Source organism: Culex pipiens, chromosome 3 (assembly GCF_016801865.2).
Source record: "Culex pipiens pallens isolate TS chromosome 3, TS_CPP_V2, whole genome shotgun sequence".
NCBI classification, from domain to species: Eukaryota; Metazoa; Arthropoda; class Insecta; order Diptera; family Culicidae; genus Culex; species Culex pipiens.
Window position 1 is genome coordinate 164,509,253 of NC_068939.1, and position 18,272 is coordinate 164,527,524.

Here is an 18,272-nt window from a genome sequence, read left to right on the forward strand (position 1 = left end):
GTACCAAAAAATAAATAAAAAATTGATTCGCTTATCCGAATTTTCATACCAATCTTCTGAATTTGGTCATATTTTGGGGTTTTAAGGACCCAATAAAAACTCAAAATATGACCAATAAAATGTTATGTTGAGACACGGGCTCAATTCTGAGAGCAGATTCAGATTCTGCGGGAAAAATTACATGATAAAATACATATAGTTAAGGAGGTTTTAGACTATGACACAAAACAAAACTCGCACTTTTTGACAGTTTGTCAGCTAGCCGACTCTTTTGTTTGCAGAAACGTCTGCCTGCATACATTTTGCTTTGTTCGCCGCAAGCTGTCAAACACGAAAAAGTTAGAATTTGTTTGTTTGTCATAGTCTAATACCTCCTTTACTGCCGCTAAAAGCTAGTCCGTCCCATATGTTATTTCGTCAATTTTGAGGTAATGATGTAGTTTGGTTCAAAATCATGTAAACTATCAGAAAAAAACCAATAAAATGTTGTACTTTGTTCTAGAAAGCCGGAGAAAATCATTTTTTTTCGTGAAATTTTAACACGTAGCCTTATCTGCGGGACAACTTTGACACACGTTTTTCTGGGCTTGCGGATTTTACAAATGAGACGGACACGATTAGAGCGGCAGTTTAGAGGCTTTTCAAATTTTGTTAGGGTGTTCACATACACTTTTCCCGTAAGACATTTTCAAAACAAGATATTTGTATTGCCCAAATTATCAAAAAATTTAGGAGTTCTTCCTTCCAATGCTTTTAAAAGATCAAAAATTGGGTTAAAAAATGATTTTGAAATTGATTTTAAAATCGAAGCCCGTCTAGAGGCGGGGTTAACTTGTAGAGGGTTAAATAAAAAATAATAAAAAAGGTTGAAAATTTGACTTGTTTTATGTGATTGGTGTAAATTGTCAATAGGTCAATTTTGGCTGGGGACCATCCATAAACCACGTGGACACTTGTACATGGGTCATTTCGCGCCAACTGGCACACCACTCAAAATGCACTTTATCTGATCAAGCTCAAATTTGGAGGAGCTATTGATGCCATCAAAACATGCAAGAGTCCCGATTTTGAACCAAATTGTACCATCCCTTCTTTTTTGGCACCGCCCCAAAATTTTGCGATGTTGGTATTTTTTTCAAAAAACCTCTTTTTTCAAATGGCCATATCTCGGAAACAAGAACTGTCAAAGTAGAACCAATTTCAAAATCTGGGTGAGAGGCAAACACGCTTACCCCTAAACCGCGGGTCTACGCCGTGTTAGGGTGGCTAACAAAAGGCCAATTTTCGTAAAAAACAAATACATTTTCCATTTTTTACAAACAAAACCTGCGATTACTTGAATGTTTGAGCGATTACCTATACTTTTTGGGTATCAAAATTTTCGTAATAGAAATACGCATCATTGGACAACTTTATTTTTCTAAATTACAAAAAAGTTTGCCCTAAAAATATGTGAAAGGTTTCAACCATTGCTGTTTCGGAATGTTTATTAGGGTGTTTCAACCAAACAAAAAAGGTCTGAGATTACGGCAATCCGAAGATACCCATAGGGACTCTCATGCCAAATATCAGTCCATTTGGTTGAGAATTGGCCTGTCCCCAGCGGTTTGGGCTATCTTCGGTTTGCCGTACTCTCAGACCTTTTTTGTTTGGTTGAAACACCCTAATGTTTATCAATGCACCGAAATCATATTATATTTTTCTCACCCACCCTCCCGCAGGAACTTCTCGACAAAACGGAGAAGGAAGACCAGGAGCAAAACTTCCCGTTCACAAGCCGGCCGGTCCACTCGAAGCGGGCCTCGGGCCGACCCACGCAGGGCGGTTCCCTGCAGGATCTCCAGGAGGCCGGCCTCAACGACTGCTACTCGGAGTTTCCGTTCGCGCCCGACTTCTACACGAACCTGGGCGGGTTGGGCGTGCAGATGTCCCGGCGGCACCACGGCGGCAGTTCGTTCGGGCCGGGTGGCGGGGACCGCGTCATCAACAACCCACGCACGCAAAAGCAACGCTACACGAGTTCGGTTTCGTCGCGGCAACGGGAAGGGGGCAGCCTGCCGAGCAACGTCAACGTCGAGTGTTCGTTCTTCAACGATTCTTCCGCGTCGTCGGCTGGTGGGGGGACCACGATTACCAAGTTTAAGAAGCGGGACGGAGCGAGTGGCGGTGCGAAGAGCGATTACGGCACGATGGTCCTGACGGCACCGTTGACGAGCGCCGGAGCTGCGGAACTGATTGAGGCCGTGGCGGAAGCGGCGGGTGGGGCGGGGCTGTGCGGTGGCATGAAGAACACGGAATCTCACCTGATTGATGGGGGTTGCATGGGAGCGGCAGCGGCGGCTGGCCACACCGTCATCGACATGGGCGAGCTGGAATCTGACGAAACGCAGCGACTGCTGGACAACGATGCGTTGCAGCAGAATCTGTACGATTCGGGGCTGGACGATTTGGACGAAAGTTTGGGGGATCCGTACGGCAGCAGTAGCACGACCACAAGCGGAGGTAGCAGCTCTTCCGGGGGAGTTCACGGTGCTTCGGGGGTTGGAGGTGCGTGCAGTGCGCTGAAGAAGATTCCGCGCTTCCCCACGACCAGCTACACTAGTCACGCCAAGCTGGAGATTGGCGAGCCGTCGTCAACGGTGCGACCGTCGCTGGTGCACCACGTCGACAAGACCGTCCCGCTGCCCCTGCTCGAGAGCAACAAGAGCGTGGACATTACGCCGATCCAGTTGGGTTCGAGCTACCAGGCCGTCAAGTGCTTCATGTCCAGCGATGCGGGAGGGGGAGGGGGCGTAGGGGGAAGTGGCGGCAGCAGCAGCGTTAGCAAGCAAGACCCCAAGCACGTGATGATCACCGCCAACAACGCCAAGTACATCACCACGCAGAACTTTAGCCAGATGATTTCGCAAGTAAGTTACGCGGGGGTCAGTATTGCGGGTTGCGTGGTGCGTTCCGGGTTGTCCTAACCTGTTCTTCCGTCTTCTTGTTTTTGCAGCCAAAATATTTGGACGAAAACGGCAACTCGGTGCAGCAGTTCAACAGCAGTCTGCTCAGTGGTTCGTCCGGTTCGTCCTCGTCGGCCGCAACGGTGACGAGCTCGGCCATCTCCTCGGCCGTGTCGTCGGCAGCAGCCGCGGCCGTCGCGGCAGGAGCAGCCGTAGGAATGGCCGCCGGGGCCAGTGGCAATAGTGGCGGCGGCGGGGTTGGCAGTGTTCTCGGTACGGTTAGTGGCGGCGGCTCCGCAAGTGGTGGTGGGGCTAGTTCGACCGCCGGCGGTGGCAAGAAGAAGCGCAATAACAAGTCTGACCGGAACACGGTGCTGGTGATACCGGAGAATATCGCCGGCTGGCGGGGCAAGGAGACGAACATTGAGGAGCTGGTGAATTACATCGACGGGAAGGGGGGCGGTGGTGGGGTCAATCCGAAGAACGGTACCGTGGTTAAAGTGAGTGGCGGTGGGGGTGGGGGTAACGGGAATGGAAACGGTTCCACTAGCGGTGCTGGTGGGGCTGTTGAGAATGGTGTTGCGGAAGAGAAGGCCCCGAAGAAGAAGAGTGAGAAAAAGAAAGAAAAGGCCAAACTGAAAAAGAGCAACTCGCTGGAAGAGCTGAGCAGCTGCAGCCGGAAGAAGCAGCAGGCCGAGGAGGAGCAGCAGAGTCAGGAGATGGAGGTGACGACGTCGTCACAGAAGCCGGAAGTTGCGGAAACGGTGACGCTTCGAAAGGCTGGCAAGAAGGGAAGTCAGCAGCACCAAACGTCCTCCAACTCGTCCGCGTCGTCGTCCTCGACGACTTCGTCGAACTCTTCCAAGGAAGGTTCCGCAAATAATAAGCGAGGCGAGCGGCGTTCGTGGGGCACGGAAGAGTTGGCCTACCTTGAGGATCAGCATGTTGTGCAGCAGGAGGAGAAATCTGCGTCGTCGAAGAAACGAGAGGCCAAAGAACACGCGAGTGAACCGCCAGCCGCTGCCTTGCCTTCGTTCAACCTGGGCAAGAAGCGCGACTCGTTACGGATGTCGGTGGAATCGCTGTCGGCGGTTGGTGGAGTGTCGGGAGGAACGGCCGTGGAGGCCGCCGAGTTCCACGTAGTGATTAAGAAGAAGAAGATGAAGAAGAAAGCTCAGAGTTTGTTTGCGGAAGATTCCGGAATGACCGGCGGGTCGTCCGGATACGGTGGCGTATCGAACAATCGACGGCAATTGGGCGCCGGTCAGAGTTACAACTCGGCAGGTGGCGCGCGATCTGCGAACCCGGGTGGCAAGTATCAGACGAGTCAGAGCTTTGCCAACGATCGGGACGCGTACATGAACTCGCTAACTAGCGGAAGTGACGTTTCGCGAAGGAAATCGACCTCCTCGATGCCTCCGTCGGAAAAGTCCGACTCGAGCGATGTCGACTCGGTACAGTCACTGCCCATCGAGCCCTCGCGGAAGCAGCAGCAGCAACAACCCTCGTCCCAGCAGAAGCAGGGCGGCGCCGGTGGCGTCTCGTACGCGGACATTGCGGCCCGAATTCCGCACGCCGATCGCGTCAACAACAATCTGCCGGGTGCCGGCGGCGGAGGTTCCAACAGTAGCAACAACAGCAGCAATAACACCAACACATCCCCGCTGGACAGTGTCGAAAAGTGGCCTCCGGTCCAGGCGACCAGCCCCGAGGACCTTGCTCAAGCACTCAAGTCACCATCCGCGTTCCCGGAACTAGTCCCCGAATCCGAGCAATATCAACAGCACCAGTATGTGAATAGTAGCGTTAGTAGCGTTAGCAGTAGTACCAACAGCAGTAGCAATCTAGGAAGTAACAAGGCGACTTACTCGCAAAGTCTGCTGATTGCGGCGGCGACCACGCCCAAGGCGTCCCTCCCGGAAGAAGCGTCCTCGACGGCGGCCAGTGGCAAACTAGTTAGTAGCGTTAGTAGTGAACATAATGTAAATAGTAGCAACGCTAACGCCAACGCCAACAGCACTTCGAAGCTGGCGTTACACAAATCCAAGAGTGTCGACAATAACGACATTTACTACTCCAACGAGCATTACCCGGCCCTGGAGAAGACTGTCAAGCCGGCCAAAACGACTTTGACCACGACGACGACGACTCCATCGATGGTGGCGGCCGCCGCGCCCGTGGCCACCACCCTTACTGCCAACAGCACCCTGCAAGAACCCAAGCCAGCTTCCGCCGGGAAGACGAGTCCCGTTGCGTTGATATCGGTTCCCCCAGTCACGAATCCAGTCACAGTCGCAAACAGCAGCGTAACCACCAACAACAACGCTTCGAACGGTGCCAAAAAATCCAAAAAGAAGGAGGCTGCAGTCGCAGCAGTGACGACACCGGCAAACGACGTCGAATCGATCAACAACGCGCGGAATGTTGCTGGCACGACCTTCGGCCAGACGGCGTCGCTGGTTGACGTCCTCAACAACAACAACACCAGCAATCCGGTGCTGATTGAGCACGCCGCAGAGATTGATTACTCGCAAAACAATGGATTGACGACGTCGTCGGCGACGACGACGACGAGCCGGACGAACGGCGGTCCCGGACTTCTGCAGAGCAGCACTCCCAAGACGACTAGCACGACTTCGTCTTCGACGGTGAACAACGTCGGCACGACGACGACGTCCAAGCGGTCCAAAAAGGAAAAGTTTGCCCCGTCCACAACTTCAACCACGAACGCGCCAACTCCGCAACAGCAACACTACCCATCGTCAACGCAGCCTTCCGCAAACCACCGGCCCGCGGTCATCATGAACGACAGCAGCACCGCCGCCAACGAGGCGAACCACCACGAGTTCACCTTTGGCTTCGACATCGATCAGGAGCTGCTGTTTGGCGACTGCCCAGAGGACGAGCAGCAGCAGACCTACCAGAAGCCCGTCGACAACAACGTTCCTTCGCCGACGAGCAACACGTCCGTACAGTCGACCGACCTCGGCTACAGCTCAATGCAGCAGTCGAGCAGTTCCGTCGCGGCGTCCCCGTCGTCGGCGTCCTCTTCCAGCTCGTCGCAGCAGCAGCAGCAACACCATTATCACAATCAGCAGCAGCAGCAACCGGAAACGTACGAGATGCTCAACTCAACTGACCCTGGTGAGTTCAAAGTTTGCTTGTTGAAAGAGGAGTTGCGTACCCTTGACTTGGTTGTGATTGTTTTGGTTTGCAATCGAGGGGCTAATGTGCGCTAGATCATGACGTTCGCGGTCTTGCAGTTTCCTAGATTTTATCCGATTCCAAGAGTTCGGGTTTAGTTGTGGCTACGTGAGATCGTACAGCAGTTCAGCAATAGCTTATCAATTTTTCACCAAACTAACCTCCTGACCTTTTTCCTCCACAGACACCTACCGGGACAGCATCGAGCATAAGTTCCACCAGCCGCCGCCGTCCATGGTGTTGCCCGGACCTGGTCCACTGTACACGCAACCTCCGCCGCAGCTTCCACCGCCACACGTGCTGGCGCGACAACAGGCTCGTCCTGCCCCGACCACAACCGCCGCAGGACACTACAACTTGCCACCACCACCGGTCCAGCAGCAGCAGCAGCCGCTCCAACCAGCCGTCGTCGACAGTGCCACCAACACGTCCCCACCAACGCTGATGACGGTTCCGCCGCCGCCACTTCCCATCCCCGTCGTTGCCACGGCCGTACCCATCCCGGTCGTGGTGGCCGCTCAGCCACTGCCTGCCGCCGTACCGGTCGTGCTGGTCCCGGCCGGTCCGCCTCCGGTAGCCGTCGTGCCCGTTGCGGTCGCTGCAACCACCCCCAACAGCATCACTAGTCTCAACAACCAAACCACGATGACGGTCGCGGTGGCGCCGGTGCCAGTGCCGGTGAACGTAACGGCGGAACCACCCCACCTCGAGTACCAGCCAAAGCCGCAGCGGCAAGCGCAACAGCAGCAGCACGTACCGGCGCAACCTCAGCAAAGTCAGCAGCAGCCAATCCGGGAGAAGATCAAGGAGATTAACCTGCGGTTTATTGCGCCCGAGCAGCTGCAGACGAACCACAACCACGACAAGATTGTCAACTTTGTCGGCATGGGTAGGTACCAATCTGGATGGTCTGAAAGCAAAAAACACGGACCCAAATCGGAACATGGAATGTGCTGTATGTCAGCTGAACTCAATATTATAGCTTTCATCATGTTGAGCGAAATCAGAAGAAAGCTTGTTACACAATTTATCAAACGGGAGTACGGGAAATGTCCAAAACCCGTCCCTCGAGTTGCCAGTGGCGAGGAGTTGAGATCGGTTATTGTGGGGTTCAGTGCTCACCAGTAGACGAATGAAAACGGCCTAAGGGGGAGCGTTCCTTTATTACGTAACGTAAATTATTTTAAAGACACCCTCCCTCCTCGTAACAATTTTCATACAATTTTGATAAAATTGTATGGTGCGTAACACGGCCTTTTGCCAAATAGTTGACAGCTGGGAAATTCCAAATAGTAGCAGCTGTCAAAATGCTTATGCGCCTTTTTCAAATGTTGCTCCAGAATTATCAAAATGCTTAGAATTTTCAAAATGACCAAAATATTAATGATTGATGCCCAAAAATGACCAATATGAATAAAATTATTAATATGACCAAAATGATCAAATAAACAAAAATGATCAAAATGATTAAAATGATCAAAAAGGCCTTACTAGAATTATTAAAATGGCCTAAAAGATCAAAATAACCAAAATAAACGAAACGATCAAAATGACCCAAATGTTCAAAATGACGAAAATGATCTAAATTCCAAAGTGGTCAAAATTATCAAAATGGTCAAAATGACCAAATGACAAAAAATATCAAAATAACCAAAAAATCTAATTGCCAAAATAATCAAAATGGTCAAAATGATCAAAACAGCCAAAATGACCAAAATTGTCAAAAAGATCGAAATAACCAAAATGATCAAAATGGACAGAATGACCAAAATCAACAAATTGACCTAAAATATCAAAATGGTCTGAAAGATCAAAATGGCCTAAAAGATCAAAATGACAAAATTATCAAAACGATCAACATGACCTAAATGATCAAAATGACGAAAATGATCAAAATTATCAAAATGACCAACTTGATCAAAATGACCAAAATTACCGAATTGATCAAAATTACCAAAATTACCAAAAAATCAAATTTGCCAAAATGATCAAAATTATCAAAATGACCAAAATTATCAAAATTACCAAAATTATCCAAATGACCAAAAATCAAATTGACCAAATTATCAAAATAACCAAAATGGCCAAAAATATTAGTGATTGATAACCGAAAATTACTAAAATGACCAAAATGATCAAAATAACCAAAATGATCAAAATGGCCAAAATGACCAAAATAATCAAAATGACTAAACTTATTAAAAAGAATAAAATGACCAAAATGTCCAAATGACAAAAATGATCAAAATGATTAAAATGATCAAAAAGGCTAGATGATCAAAATTACTAGAATTATCAAAATGGGCCAAAATATCAAAATAACCAAAATTATCGAAACGATCAACATGACCTAAATGATCAAAATGACCCAAATGTCAAAATGATCAAAATGGCCAAAATGACCAAATGACAAAAAATATCAAAATAACCAAAAAAAATCGAATTGACCAAAATGATCAAAATGGTCAAAATGATCAAAATAGCCAAAATGATCAAAATTGTCAAAAATATCAAAATGACCAAAATGATCATAATGGACAGAATGACCTAAAAGATCAAAATTAACAAATTGATCAAAACTAACAAAATGACCGATCAATCAAATTGACCAAAATGATCAAAATTGTCAAATGACCAATATGGCCAAAATTACCAAAATTATCAGAATGACCAAAATGGCCAAAAATATTAATGATTGATGACCAAAAATTACTAAAACGATCAAAATTATTAAAATTACCAAAATGATCAAATTTACAAAAAATGATCAAAACGATTAAGATCAAAAAGGCCAAAATGATCAAGGTTATAAAATGATCAACATGACCTAAATGATCCAAATGACGAAAATTATCAAAATTATCAAAATTACCTAATTGGTCAAAATGACGAAAATGATCAAAATGACCAAAATTGACAAAATTACCAAATTTATCAAAATGGCCAATGATCAAAATTACCAAAATGACCAAAAAATCAAATTGACCAAAATGATCAAAATTTCCAAAATGACCAAAATTATCATGCTAAAGGCCGCCATCTTGGGTGATTGAGATTGATAACGCGCGCAAACTGCGCACAGTGAAAACAAAAATATTTCTTTTATTATTAATTCAATTTTTGTTATAAGAATTACTGTAGTAAAAGTCAAATTACACAGTAGTTAAGTTAAACGTTTCATGTGATAAAAGTACAACTTTAAATGAGGTCATCGGCCCGATGTGTGCTTAATAATCCCATCTTTAGTAGTTTATTTTGCAAATAAATTGATAAAAATCACCTCACAAATATACGCTAACTTTTAAACGTACATTTCGGTAAAAAATTGCATAAAAACAATAATTACTTTATTTCCATTTTATGCCTGCAGTTTTTGTACTTTTTTTTACAGTGCGCAGTTGCTTTGTTTTGGTTCCGTAACGAACAGCTGTTCTTTTGTGCTGGCGCCGAAGTTGACAGTTCCCTTTTGTTCTGGTGCCGAAGTTGACAGCTTGTGTTGGCTACGGGCGACCTGCCTGTAGTGAGATATAGATGTCGCCCCCCTGGACAAAAAATATCGAAATGACCAAAAAATCAAATTGATCAAAATAATCAAAATAACCAAAATGGCCAAAATTATCAAAATGACCAAATTGGCCAAAATGATCAAGATGGCCAAAATGACCAAAGTTATCAAAATGACTAAAATTATTTGATAATTAATTAGATTAATTGACAAAAATTTCCAAATGACAAAAATTATCAAAATGACCAAAAACTCAATTAACCAAAATGATCAAAATAACACAAATGGTCAAAAGGGCCAAAATGACCAAAATTATCAAATCACCTAAATTGTCAAAATGACTAAAATGTCCAAATGACAAAAAATATCAAAATGTCCAAAAAATCCAATTAACCAAAATGATCAAAATAACCAAAATGATCAAAATGGCCAAAACGATCAAAATGACCAAAATTATCAAAATTACTAAATTGATCAAAATCACCAAAATGATCAAAATAACCCAAATGATCGAAATGGCCAAAATGACCAAAATGCCCAAAATGTTCAAAATCACCAAATGATAAAAAAAAATGATCAAAATGGCCAAAATGACCAAAATTATCAAAATTACAAAAATAATCAAAATGGCCAAGTTGACCAAAATGATCATTATTATCAAAATGATCAAGAAATCAAATTGACCAAAATGACTAGAATGATCAAAACCAGTGTTGAAATTCGAGCGAGAAGAAGAAAAGTTTTTTTTTTCGCTCGCGAGCAAGGCAGAAAACTTGTAGTTCATTTCTCTTCTCGCTCTCGCTAACCTTTTCGTCCGCGCTCTCGCTCTTGCCGCGAGCAGCGCCTCGTATTGCCGATTTTTTTTTTCGTAGAAAAAACTTCGGACATTCACAAAAAATCTAAATATTTTTTATCAAGTCCAAAACATTCGAAATGTAATTTTCAATGCTGGCCTTTATTTACATGAAAAATTTGAAGTTTTTTTGAAAACTTTTTTTTCTCATTTTAAGTTTTTTTCATAAACTTAATAAAAAATAATGTCAACGCCCGTATTAAAATGACCAAATGACCAAAATTATTAAAACGACCAAAATGATCGTGCTTTACACTCAAACCTCAAACGTTTGTTTTGATAGTGTGCGTGAGCGCCGTGTAAAAAGTGACAGTTCGTCACTTTTTAGTTTGACTACCGGGGGTCAAACTATAAAGTTTCAAACGAAAAAGTGACCAGCCACCGGGGGCTAAGTGTATTCGCCTCCTTTTCTTCCACACAGAAAAATATGCACAGTATAGCTGTCATTTGGATAAAGTCACTATTTTTTTTGGACACGCATTAAACCGAACTATCAGCGCAACTTTCCTTGACCGCGTTCCTTCCTTGCTCTCCGTACTTTGCTTAACAGAAAGCCGATTTTTGCCGAATTGCACTGCCGTTCTACGCATAATTGTCCCATGTCATTTTTTGACGATTTTGACTTTTTGACAATTTTAAGTTTAGTTTAACGTATACTTTGAGAAAAACACATAAAATCTAGTACTTTGTTCGAAAACTCATTGAAAACAACACCAAGTCTGTTTGTCCCATCGTTGTACTTCTACGCATAATTGTCCCACCAAGTATTTTCTTTCACTAAGTCATTAGTTTGACGAAGTATTGTGTCTTATTTACCTGTTGTATACCAAGAAGATAACAAATAAGAGTGATAAACTGCTAACTGGGATGATTAGGGACTTATGGGGTGAATAGGGACCCACGGGACAATTATGCGTAGAAACACAAAAAAACGGTCGAATAATTTTAATGACGTTTTTCTCAGTTGCACTTTTTCGAACATGGGACGATTATGCGTAGAACGGCAGTGCAGTCCGAAAAAAAAATGTGTGGTTGGTTATGTTATAGACATGACCGGCATGACAAAGAACAAAAATTTGTCCCGCAATGTTAAAAAAAGGAACGCTCAATAACAGTGATTATCTCAAAATTTGAAAGAGCTGGTAAAGTCAGCTCTCATTATCGACTCGATCGTTGAACACTGACTGAGCGCGCCGTGATCGTCATGACGAAGAGACCATCAGTGAACAAACACGAAGTTGAAACGAATGAATGCTGAGCTCAATACTCAAGCGTGTTGACAGCAATCATTTGAATGCCGTCATGGGGAAGGTGATCGGAATCGTAGAAAATTGAGAGAAAAAAAAATTTAAATGATACACCAACTTTCTAGAAAAACACTGATACTAAATCTTGATTTGTTTTATTTTTATCTCAACAGCCTGGGAGGACATAATCTGTGGCAACAATGGCAGCGCCAAGTACTACGACGGAAAATAAGCAGCAACAACCCGAGCCCGGCAATCAGTGTTGCGTGCCCCGGATGTATGTGGTGCGGGGTTTGACAACAATGTCTCACAATACACACACACACACATACAGACACTCACACATACATTCACCCGCTAATACACCGTGTATAGGAGAAACGAAGAAAAAAAAGAGGGAAGGAAAAAAGTGACTAAAAAAACTAAACAGAGGACAAAACGAGCAAAACCAAGAATCTATGTCAGAAGTGTAGAGAGAGAAAAATACTAATCAAACAAGAAACAGTGAGCGCGCGCACGTAAAAAAATGCCAAGCATTAAAACAAAACAAAAAAATCCATCACGCGCACTCTATCTCTGTTACACAATAAATGTTTGTGTACCAGCAGTGCAACGCAACTCGACACTCTCACACACACACATACGAACACACACACACATACGAACACACACACACACACGCATGCGCTCACCACAGACAAAACAAACAATATCGAGCGAGGGCTGCTTAGGTTATAATAATATATAATTATTACTTCTTTTTTTTTGTTTTGTTTTCGTAAGTCAGGAGCGCGCTCTCTCTGGGCCCATTTTCCCACAAAACCGGTGTGAGTGAATTGTGTGTGTGTGTGTGATTGTGGAGAACCGCTAACGCTTGTGCCAGTGGCAGAAAAAAAAAGATAGGTGGGACAGGACAGATAATGCTTGCTTTGTTTAACTATTATCATTATTAATTAATATTATTAACCTATTGTTTAATTTTATTCGAGATTCTTTAGTTTGTTTTTCTTTTTTTTAATGCCTATTGTTTCGGAAAGGGAGAGCGAGAGGAGAGAAAAAGTGTGAGAGCAGGAGCAATTGAGAGAGGATAGCAAAAAAGTACTAGTGAGAGAAAGAAGAGAAAACAATGTGAGAGAGCGTGGCGTGAAAAAGGTTAATAAAGAAGAATCGTTTTTTTCTGTGTAATAAAATCAAACTGCGACTACAAACTCTCGATATCATTACATTTAGTCATTGCGCCAGAGCAGAAGAGAGCAGAGAGTGCTTGTGTGGTTGTTTGTTTGTGTGTGTGCATGTGTGAGAAAGAGAGAAAAAAAATCAACATCAACACTAGTAGCAAACAAGTGTCCGAAAAAACACCCAATGTGATTTATAGTAACTAATCAATAGGCGCAAAACGCGAATAAAAAGAAAACTTGAAAAAAATAACAACAGCTCGTCGTCGCGCGTTGCAGATCCTCCGGAGAGAGAAAGTGAGAGAGAGCGAGGGAGCGAATATCTGTGTCTGTCTGTGTGCGTGACTGCAAGCAAGAGAGAGAGGAGTTGAGAAAAAAAATGGACTGCAGCTTAAAACTGTATCAAAGTTACTGACTGTATTTAAGAATATATAAAAAAAGAAAAATAAATTATATTTAAAAGAAAAGAGAGAAAAAATAGAATGCTTACATATTTAGTAATTAGTAGCAAAGAGAGTAATCGCGGAAGAAGAGGAGTGGTGAAGTAAAACTATACATACACAAGGTAAGAAAAAAGTGTGCGCGAAACGAAAAATGCGAAAAAAAAATGAGGACGATCCACACATGTTAGATAGTTTCGGAAACAATTTACTAAAAAGGCATATTAAGTTATGTAGCAACAACACAACGGAGCAAGAAAAACAACAGCAAAAAAAGGTAATCGCTGAATAAAATGTCCATCACTGCTGCTACCCCAATCTAACAAATCTACTGCGTTACGCGCGTCTTTGTGTAACGCAAGCAAAATCCTCCCAAGCCCTTGTTCCTTTGAGAAAAGAAGTGGGTGAGAGCAGTTGTCTAGTTTTTTCGCAAATTTTTATTTGTTTGTATTTTGTTTATTTGAATGAAAATTTCTCTGCACACGATTTTGGGAGCTTTCCATGCAATAAAGTTATGAAAATTAAAAAAAAACTTTAGGAAGAGATTTTATTGTCGATTTAGTGTCTTCAAGAAATTACTTAACAAACTTTTTCAACATATTATTTCTCTTAAAAATATATACCAGAGCGTTTGGTACGGTATGTCTACGCATCCCTCCTCTCCTGTAGATTCTGTGAAATGCGATCCGTTCACAGAATCCTCACTGCGGTAAATACAACGCAGTAGGGCTGGCCGCTTTAATTTTTGTAATAGATTTTCGAGTAATTGTGACAAGAAAAGTGCTTGGGCGAAATCTAATCACAAGACTGGAAGCGTTCTTTTTCAAATCATATGTTAAACCACATTTTTCTGGATTTTCTGCACATTAAAAAAAGAGCACTTTAAAAGTATGGAAAATGTATGAAAAATATTTCTACAAACAATTTGAAGGTGTGTAAAATAATTCGACCGAGCCACGTAGCCCAGTGGTAACGCTTCCGCCTCGTAAGCGGTAGATCGGGGTTCAAATCCCGGCTCGGACCAACACAACTGGTGATCTTTTCCCTTCTGGAATCGATTGCTTAGTAAAGGGAAGGTAGTGTATCGTCACAAACTGGACCTTATCACGACACCTTAGGGAGGCGACCTATGGAATGTTAACATTAACCTTAACATGTTAACATTAAGTTGAGAATGAAACTGCCACTGAATCCGCTTTGTAAATGCCGGCCCCGATACTCTTCAAGGGTGTTCCCCTCAGGAACTGGGAAAGATTTACTTTTACTTAAAATAATTCACAATCAATTTTCGAAGTGAAAATTTTTAAGGTTTGAAAAAAAAGACTTGACAAAGATTTCTTATTTCAAATTTTCTAGAGTATATTTTCAAAACAACCTACGAGTCATGGGATTCCTATGTAGATAGGACCTTTTGAAAATTGAATCTAGATTTGTCGTTTATATATTTTTCAAAATAATGGTATGTTGCTGTTGTCCTAATATTTCAAGTGTCAATCGATTTATTCCATTTTTAATTCCAAAATTATGAAGAAAAAAACTTTTGGTAAAAAATCAAAATATTAAAATCTGAAACATTTGAATATAAAATTTAATTTAGAAATTTCACGAGAGATTCAGTTTTTTTCCGAAAATATCTCAATTGTTTTTTTTAAATCGTATCTAATACAAATTATACTTTCCCATAATTTCGTAGCCGGCCGAAGTATGAACACTTAGCACCGAGTCATAACAAAAAATCGAAGTAGTTATATCTGACAATAATCGGAATGACGTAAAGGTCCACGTGAGATTGGTCGGCTTTTTGTCAGCAGCGACCAAGTCTTTGGTACTTGAAATTGTAATCTGTGTTTGGGAATCGCTTGGTTTTTCAATTTTTTTTTATTTCGATTGTATTCAAGTGCTTTCCAACAAAAGTAGTCCAGGGACGGAATCTTTTTCGCTTGCAAACTTTCTTCGCCCGCGAAAGAGAGAAGAGGCGAAACACGCAAAAGAAAATCGCTTCCGAACTTCTCGAAGAAAATCAATCAGTAGATGATTTTTTGTGTATTTCTTTGTTAGCAACACTTGAATAACTTTATTTCGCTTTCTTTGCAAACATTGTTCATCTGCGAACAGTGACAGGTAATTTTTGGACGTGTGACTTTAAACCTGCAGGTGTGTGAAATCGGTGTTCCGCCGAATATTTCTTGAGTTTTTTTTTGTTTCACCGATCTTTCGTGCGCGAGAGAGAGGAGAGCCATGTTTCTTCTCGATTTTTCTCTTGATGAGCGTCAAAAGATTTTCTTTTGAGGCTTACGTCAAAAAGTCCTTATTTTTATTTTATGCGTTGTAACTTCTTCTAGTTAAACAAGGTCCAATATTGAAATATTGATAATTTTTTTAAAAAAATCATGCACTTTTTTTAGAGGCGGATTTTTTGTTGAAAATTTAATTTAAGATAAAAAAATTTATATTTTTGAAACCAAAACCAAAATATTTAAAAAAAATCGGTTATGCACAAAAGCTCAAATCTAGAGTTTTTTTAAGTCAAAAGTCCTATAAGATATGGAATATCCTATGTTTGAGGACCCTTTTCAAATAAAACTATAGAAATGTTGTTTTTTACCCTTCAGAATCTGAATTTTCACTATAATCAAATTCTTTCATCAAACTTGGAGTTTGTCGGAACCAAGGCAAAAGGTTGTTTTTAATGATATTCAACAAGATTGTATTTTTTAAAAGAGCATACCTCAGAAAATCTTATTTACAATATACAGTTTTTTTTAAATTATATTTTCAGACCAGATCTTGACTAACAGCTCTTGAAATTCAGTGGTTGAAACGATCAAATAAATAATATTAAAGGCTTCTTTGAACATAAAAAATATATAGACAAAGTTTCAATCAAATAAAAATAAACAACCAAAAATCGATTTGCGAAAATTTAGAGAACTTCTCAAAAACCCAAACCGACAGAATAAATAATTTTAAAAAAGATGTAAAAAAAGGAGTGAAAAAAAATGAGATGGAAAAAGTAGAACCGAGACTCATCCACGTAACGCATCTTGTCATCATCGTTAGTAGTTATCCTTATTATTATTAACTAAAAATGAGAGCGAGCGCGCGAGCGAGAGCGAGAAAACAATACACACAACACACAACATTGCAATCAAAAATCACCCATTCACACTACTAAATCATGCAAGAGAAAGAGAGCGAGAGACACACACCTCAAAAACAGTTCATCCCATATTTCAGTGCAACGCGGAAACAAGTGGAGATACAAAAAAGTAAGCAAAATAAGAGAAAGAGAGAGTGCGAAGAGAGAAGTTTGTTTTTTGTTTCTTGTTGTTGATTTGTGTCAAAAGCAAACAAACCGAACAAGCGCGATCGTTTTCCGTTTTGTCACGTGTGTGTGTGCGAGAGAGAGCGCGAAACTGGGCGAGTTGCGAGAGCGCGAATTGAAGCAAGCGTTGAGCGTGAAAGCATGCGATAGCAACCTGTTTTGAGAGCGATTCAAGAGTTTGGTTTAGTCGGAACCAAAATCCTCGTTTGAGGAGAAAATAAAATAAAAAGTAACTCTTATTTTTGTTTGTTAAATAATTATTAAGGTACACCGGCGGAGAAGAAAGTGGCAATGAGAGGGAGCCAATCTTACGGAGAGGATGAGATAGCGTATGAGTTGATGAGAGAGAAAGAGAGCAAGAAAGGATTCAACACACACACACTTTACCCTATATAGGGTCAACAAATCAAGATTTCGCTAAACGTTGGAAGATGGCTCTAGCTTTTGTTGTGCGCGCTTCGAGAAAAAAGAGCGAAAGAATGAGTGTGAGAGTGAAAGAGTGCTTTCGATGGGCATATGTGATTAACCTATGTAAAATAATATTTAAAAATGAGTAGGACAAAAAAACTATCTCTAAAAAAACTCTATTCAAGCGGCGGGCAATGTGAGTGAATGCGCGACTGTGTGAGAGAGCGGGAAAGCGTGAAGATGGTGAGCAAGAGTTATTAAACTAATATTAAATTAAACAAATAAATCGCGTGTGTTCAGTGGTGTGAAGAACAAAAACCAGCAGATTTTTCCGCTTTTTTGTTGCGCACGCGCGCGCGACTCTTTAGAGCCGCAGAGACAGTGCTGCGGAGAGGGAGAATAAAGTAACAGAGCGTTTGACTGTGTGAGTGAGAGAGTGATTGAGTGCAAACGAGAGCAAAAAAGAATCGCGAATGAGTGAAATGAGAGTGGAAAAAAATCTATAAATAAGTCACAGTGGCATACCGAAGAAGAGAGAACTGCATTATAGACTAACTGAGAAGAAAGAAAGAGAGAAGTGAAATAAAAAGATCAGACAATGTCGGAACGCCAATTTCGAAGAGAAATAAAAAAAATCACAACTCATACATCCTGGTGAAGAATGATGAAGATGGAAACAATGGAACAAAAGCCGAAATAAAGAAAGAGAGAGAGAGAGAGAAAAATAAGAAGGAAACAAACATACAACATGTTGCATCAAAATTTAGGGAAAACAAAGAAATTAAATCAAGAGAGAAACAGATGGAAAAAAAAACTGAACCGGAAGAATGAAGAATGTTTTTAATTTATGTTTGTAAATTATTATTGAGAAAAAGAGAAAAAAATAATAAAAACAAAAAAATACCAAAAAAGTGTTTGTTTTTTTCCGTTGACAACAGTTTTTGTTAAAGCTTTCCGTGGGTATAACTTTCAAAAGAAAAATGTTTTTTAAAATGTAATTTGGTTATGTAGCTTCCAATGCTGAAACATGATCAACATTTCGCCTTAAAAACTAAGAAAAATCTCCTAATTTGGGACTATTGCTTCTAAGATCGGACCAACGATGTACCTTAATTCGACCCACCTTCAGATTCTCGTTCTGCTTTGTTGAAATATCGAAGCAGCTTACAA

The 18,272-nt window shown here is 41.9% G+C and overlaps 1 protein-coding gene across 6 annotated transcripts in view; it reads left to right on the forward strand.

Annotated features, from left to right (window-relative positions):
• LOC120420465 (serine-rich adhesin for platelets-like) overlaps window positions 1-17,819 on the forward strand; it is a 40,395-nt gene extending 22,576 nt beyond the window's left edge. For 5 of the 6 annotated variants that reach the window (XM_039583490.2, XM_039583491.2, XM_039583494.2 and 2 more), the window contains 4 exons: window positions 1,722-2,924; window positions 2,996-6,089; window positions 6,334-7,038; window positions 11,928-17,819. In XM_039583490.2, coding sequence (XP_039439424.1) covers window positions 1,722-2,924; window positions 2,996-6,089; window positions 6,334-7,038; window positions 11,928-11,986 — 5,061 coding nt within the window. In that variant the 3' untranslated portion in view covers window positions 11,987-17,819. The remainder of the gene's footprint in view (window positions 1-1,721; window positions 2,925-2,995; window positions 6,090-6,333; window positions 7,039-11,927) is intronic. The other variant, XM_039583492.2, reaches the window with a different exon arrangement.
• The last annotated feature ends 453 nt before the right edge of the window (window positions 17,820-18,272 follow it).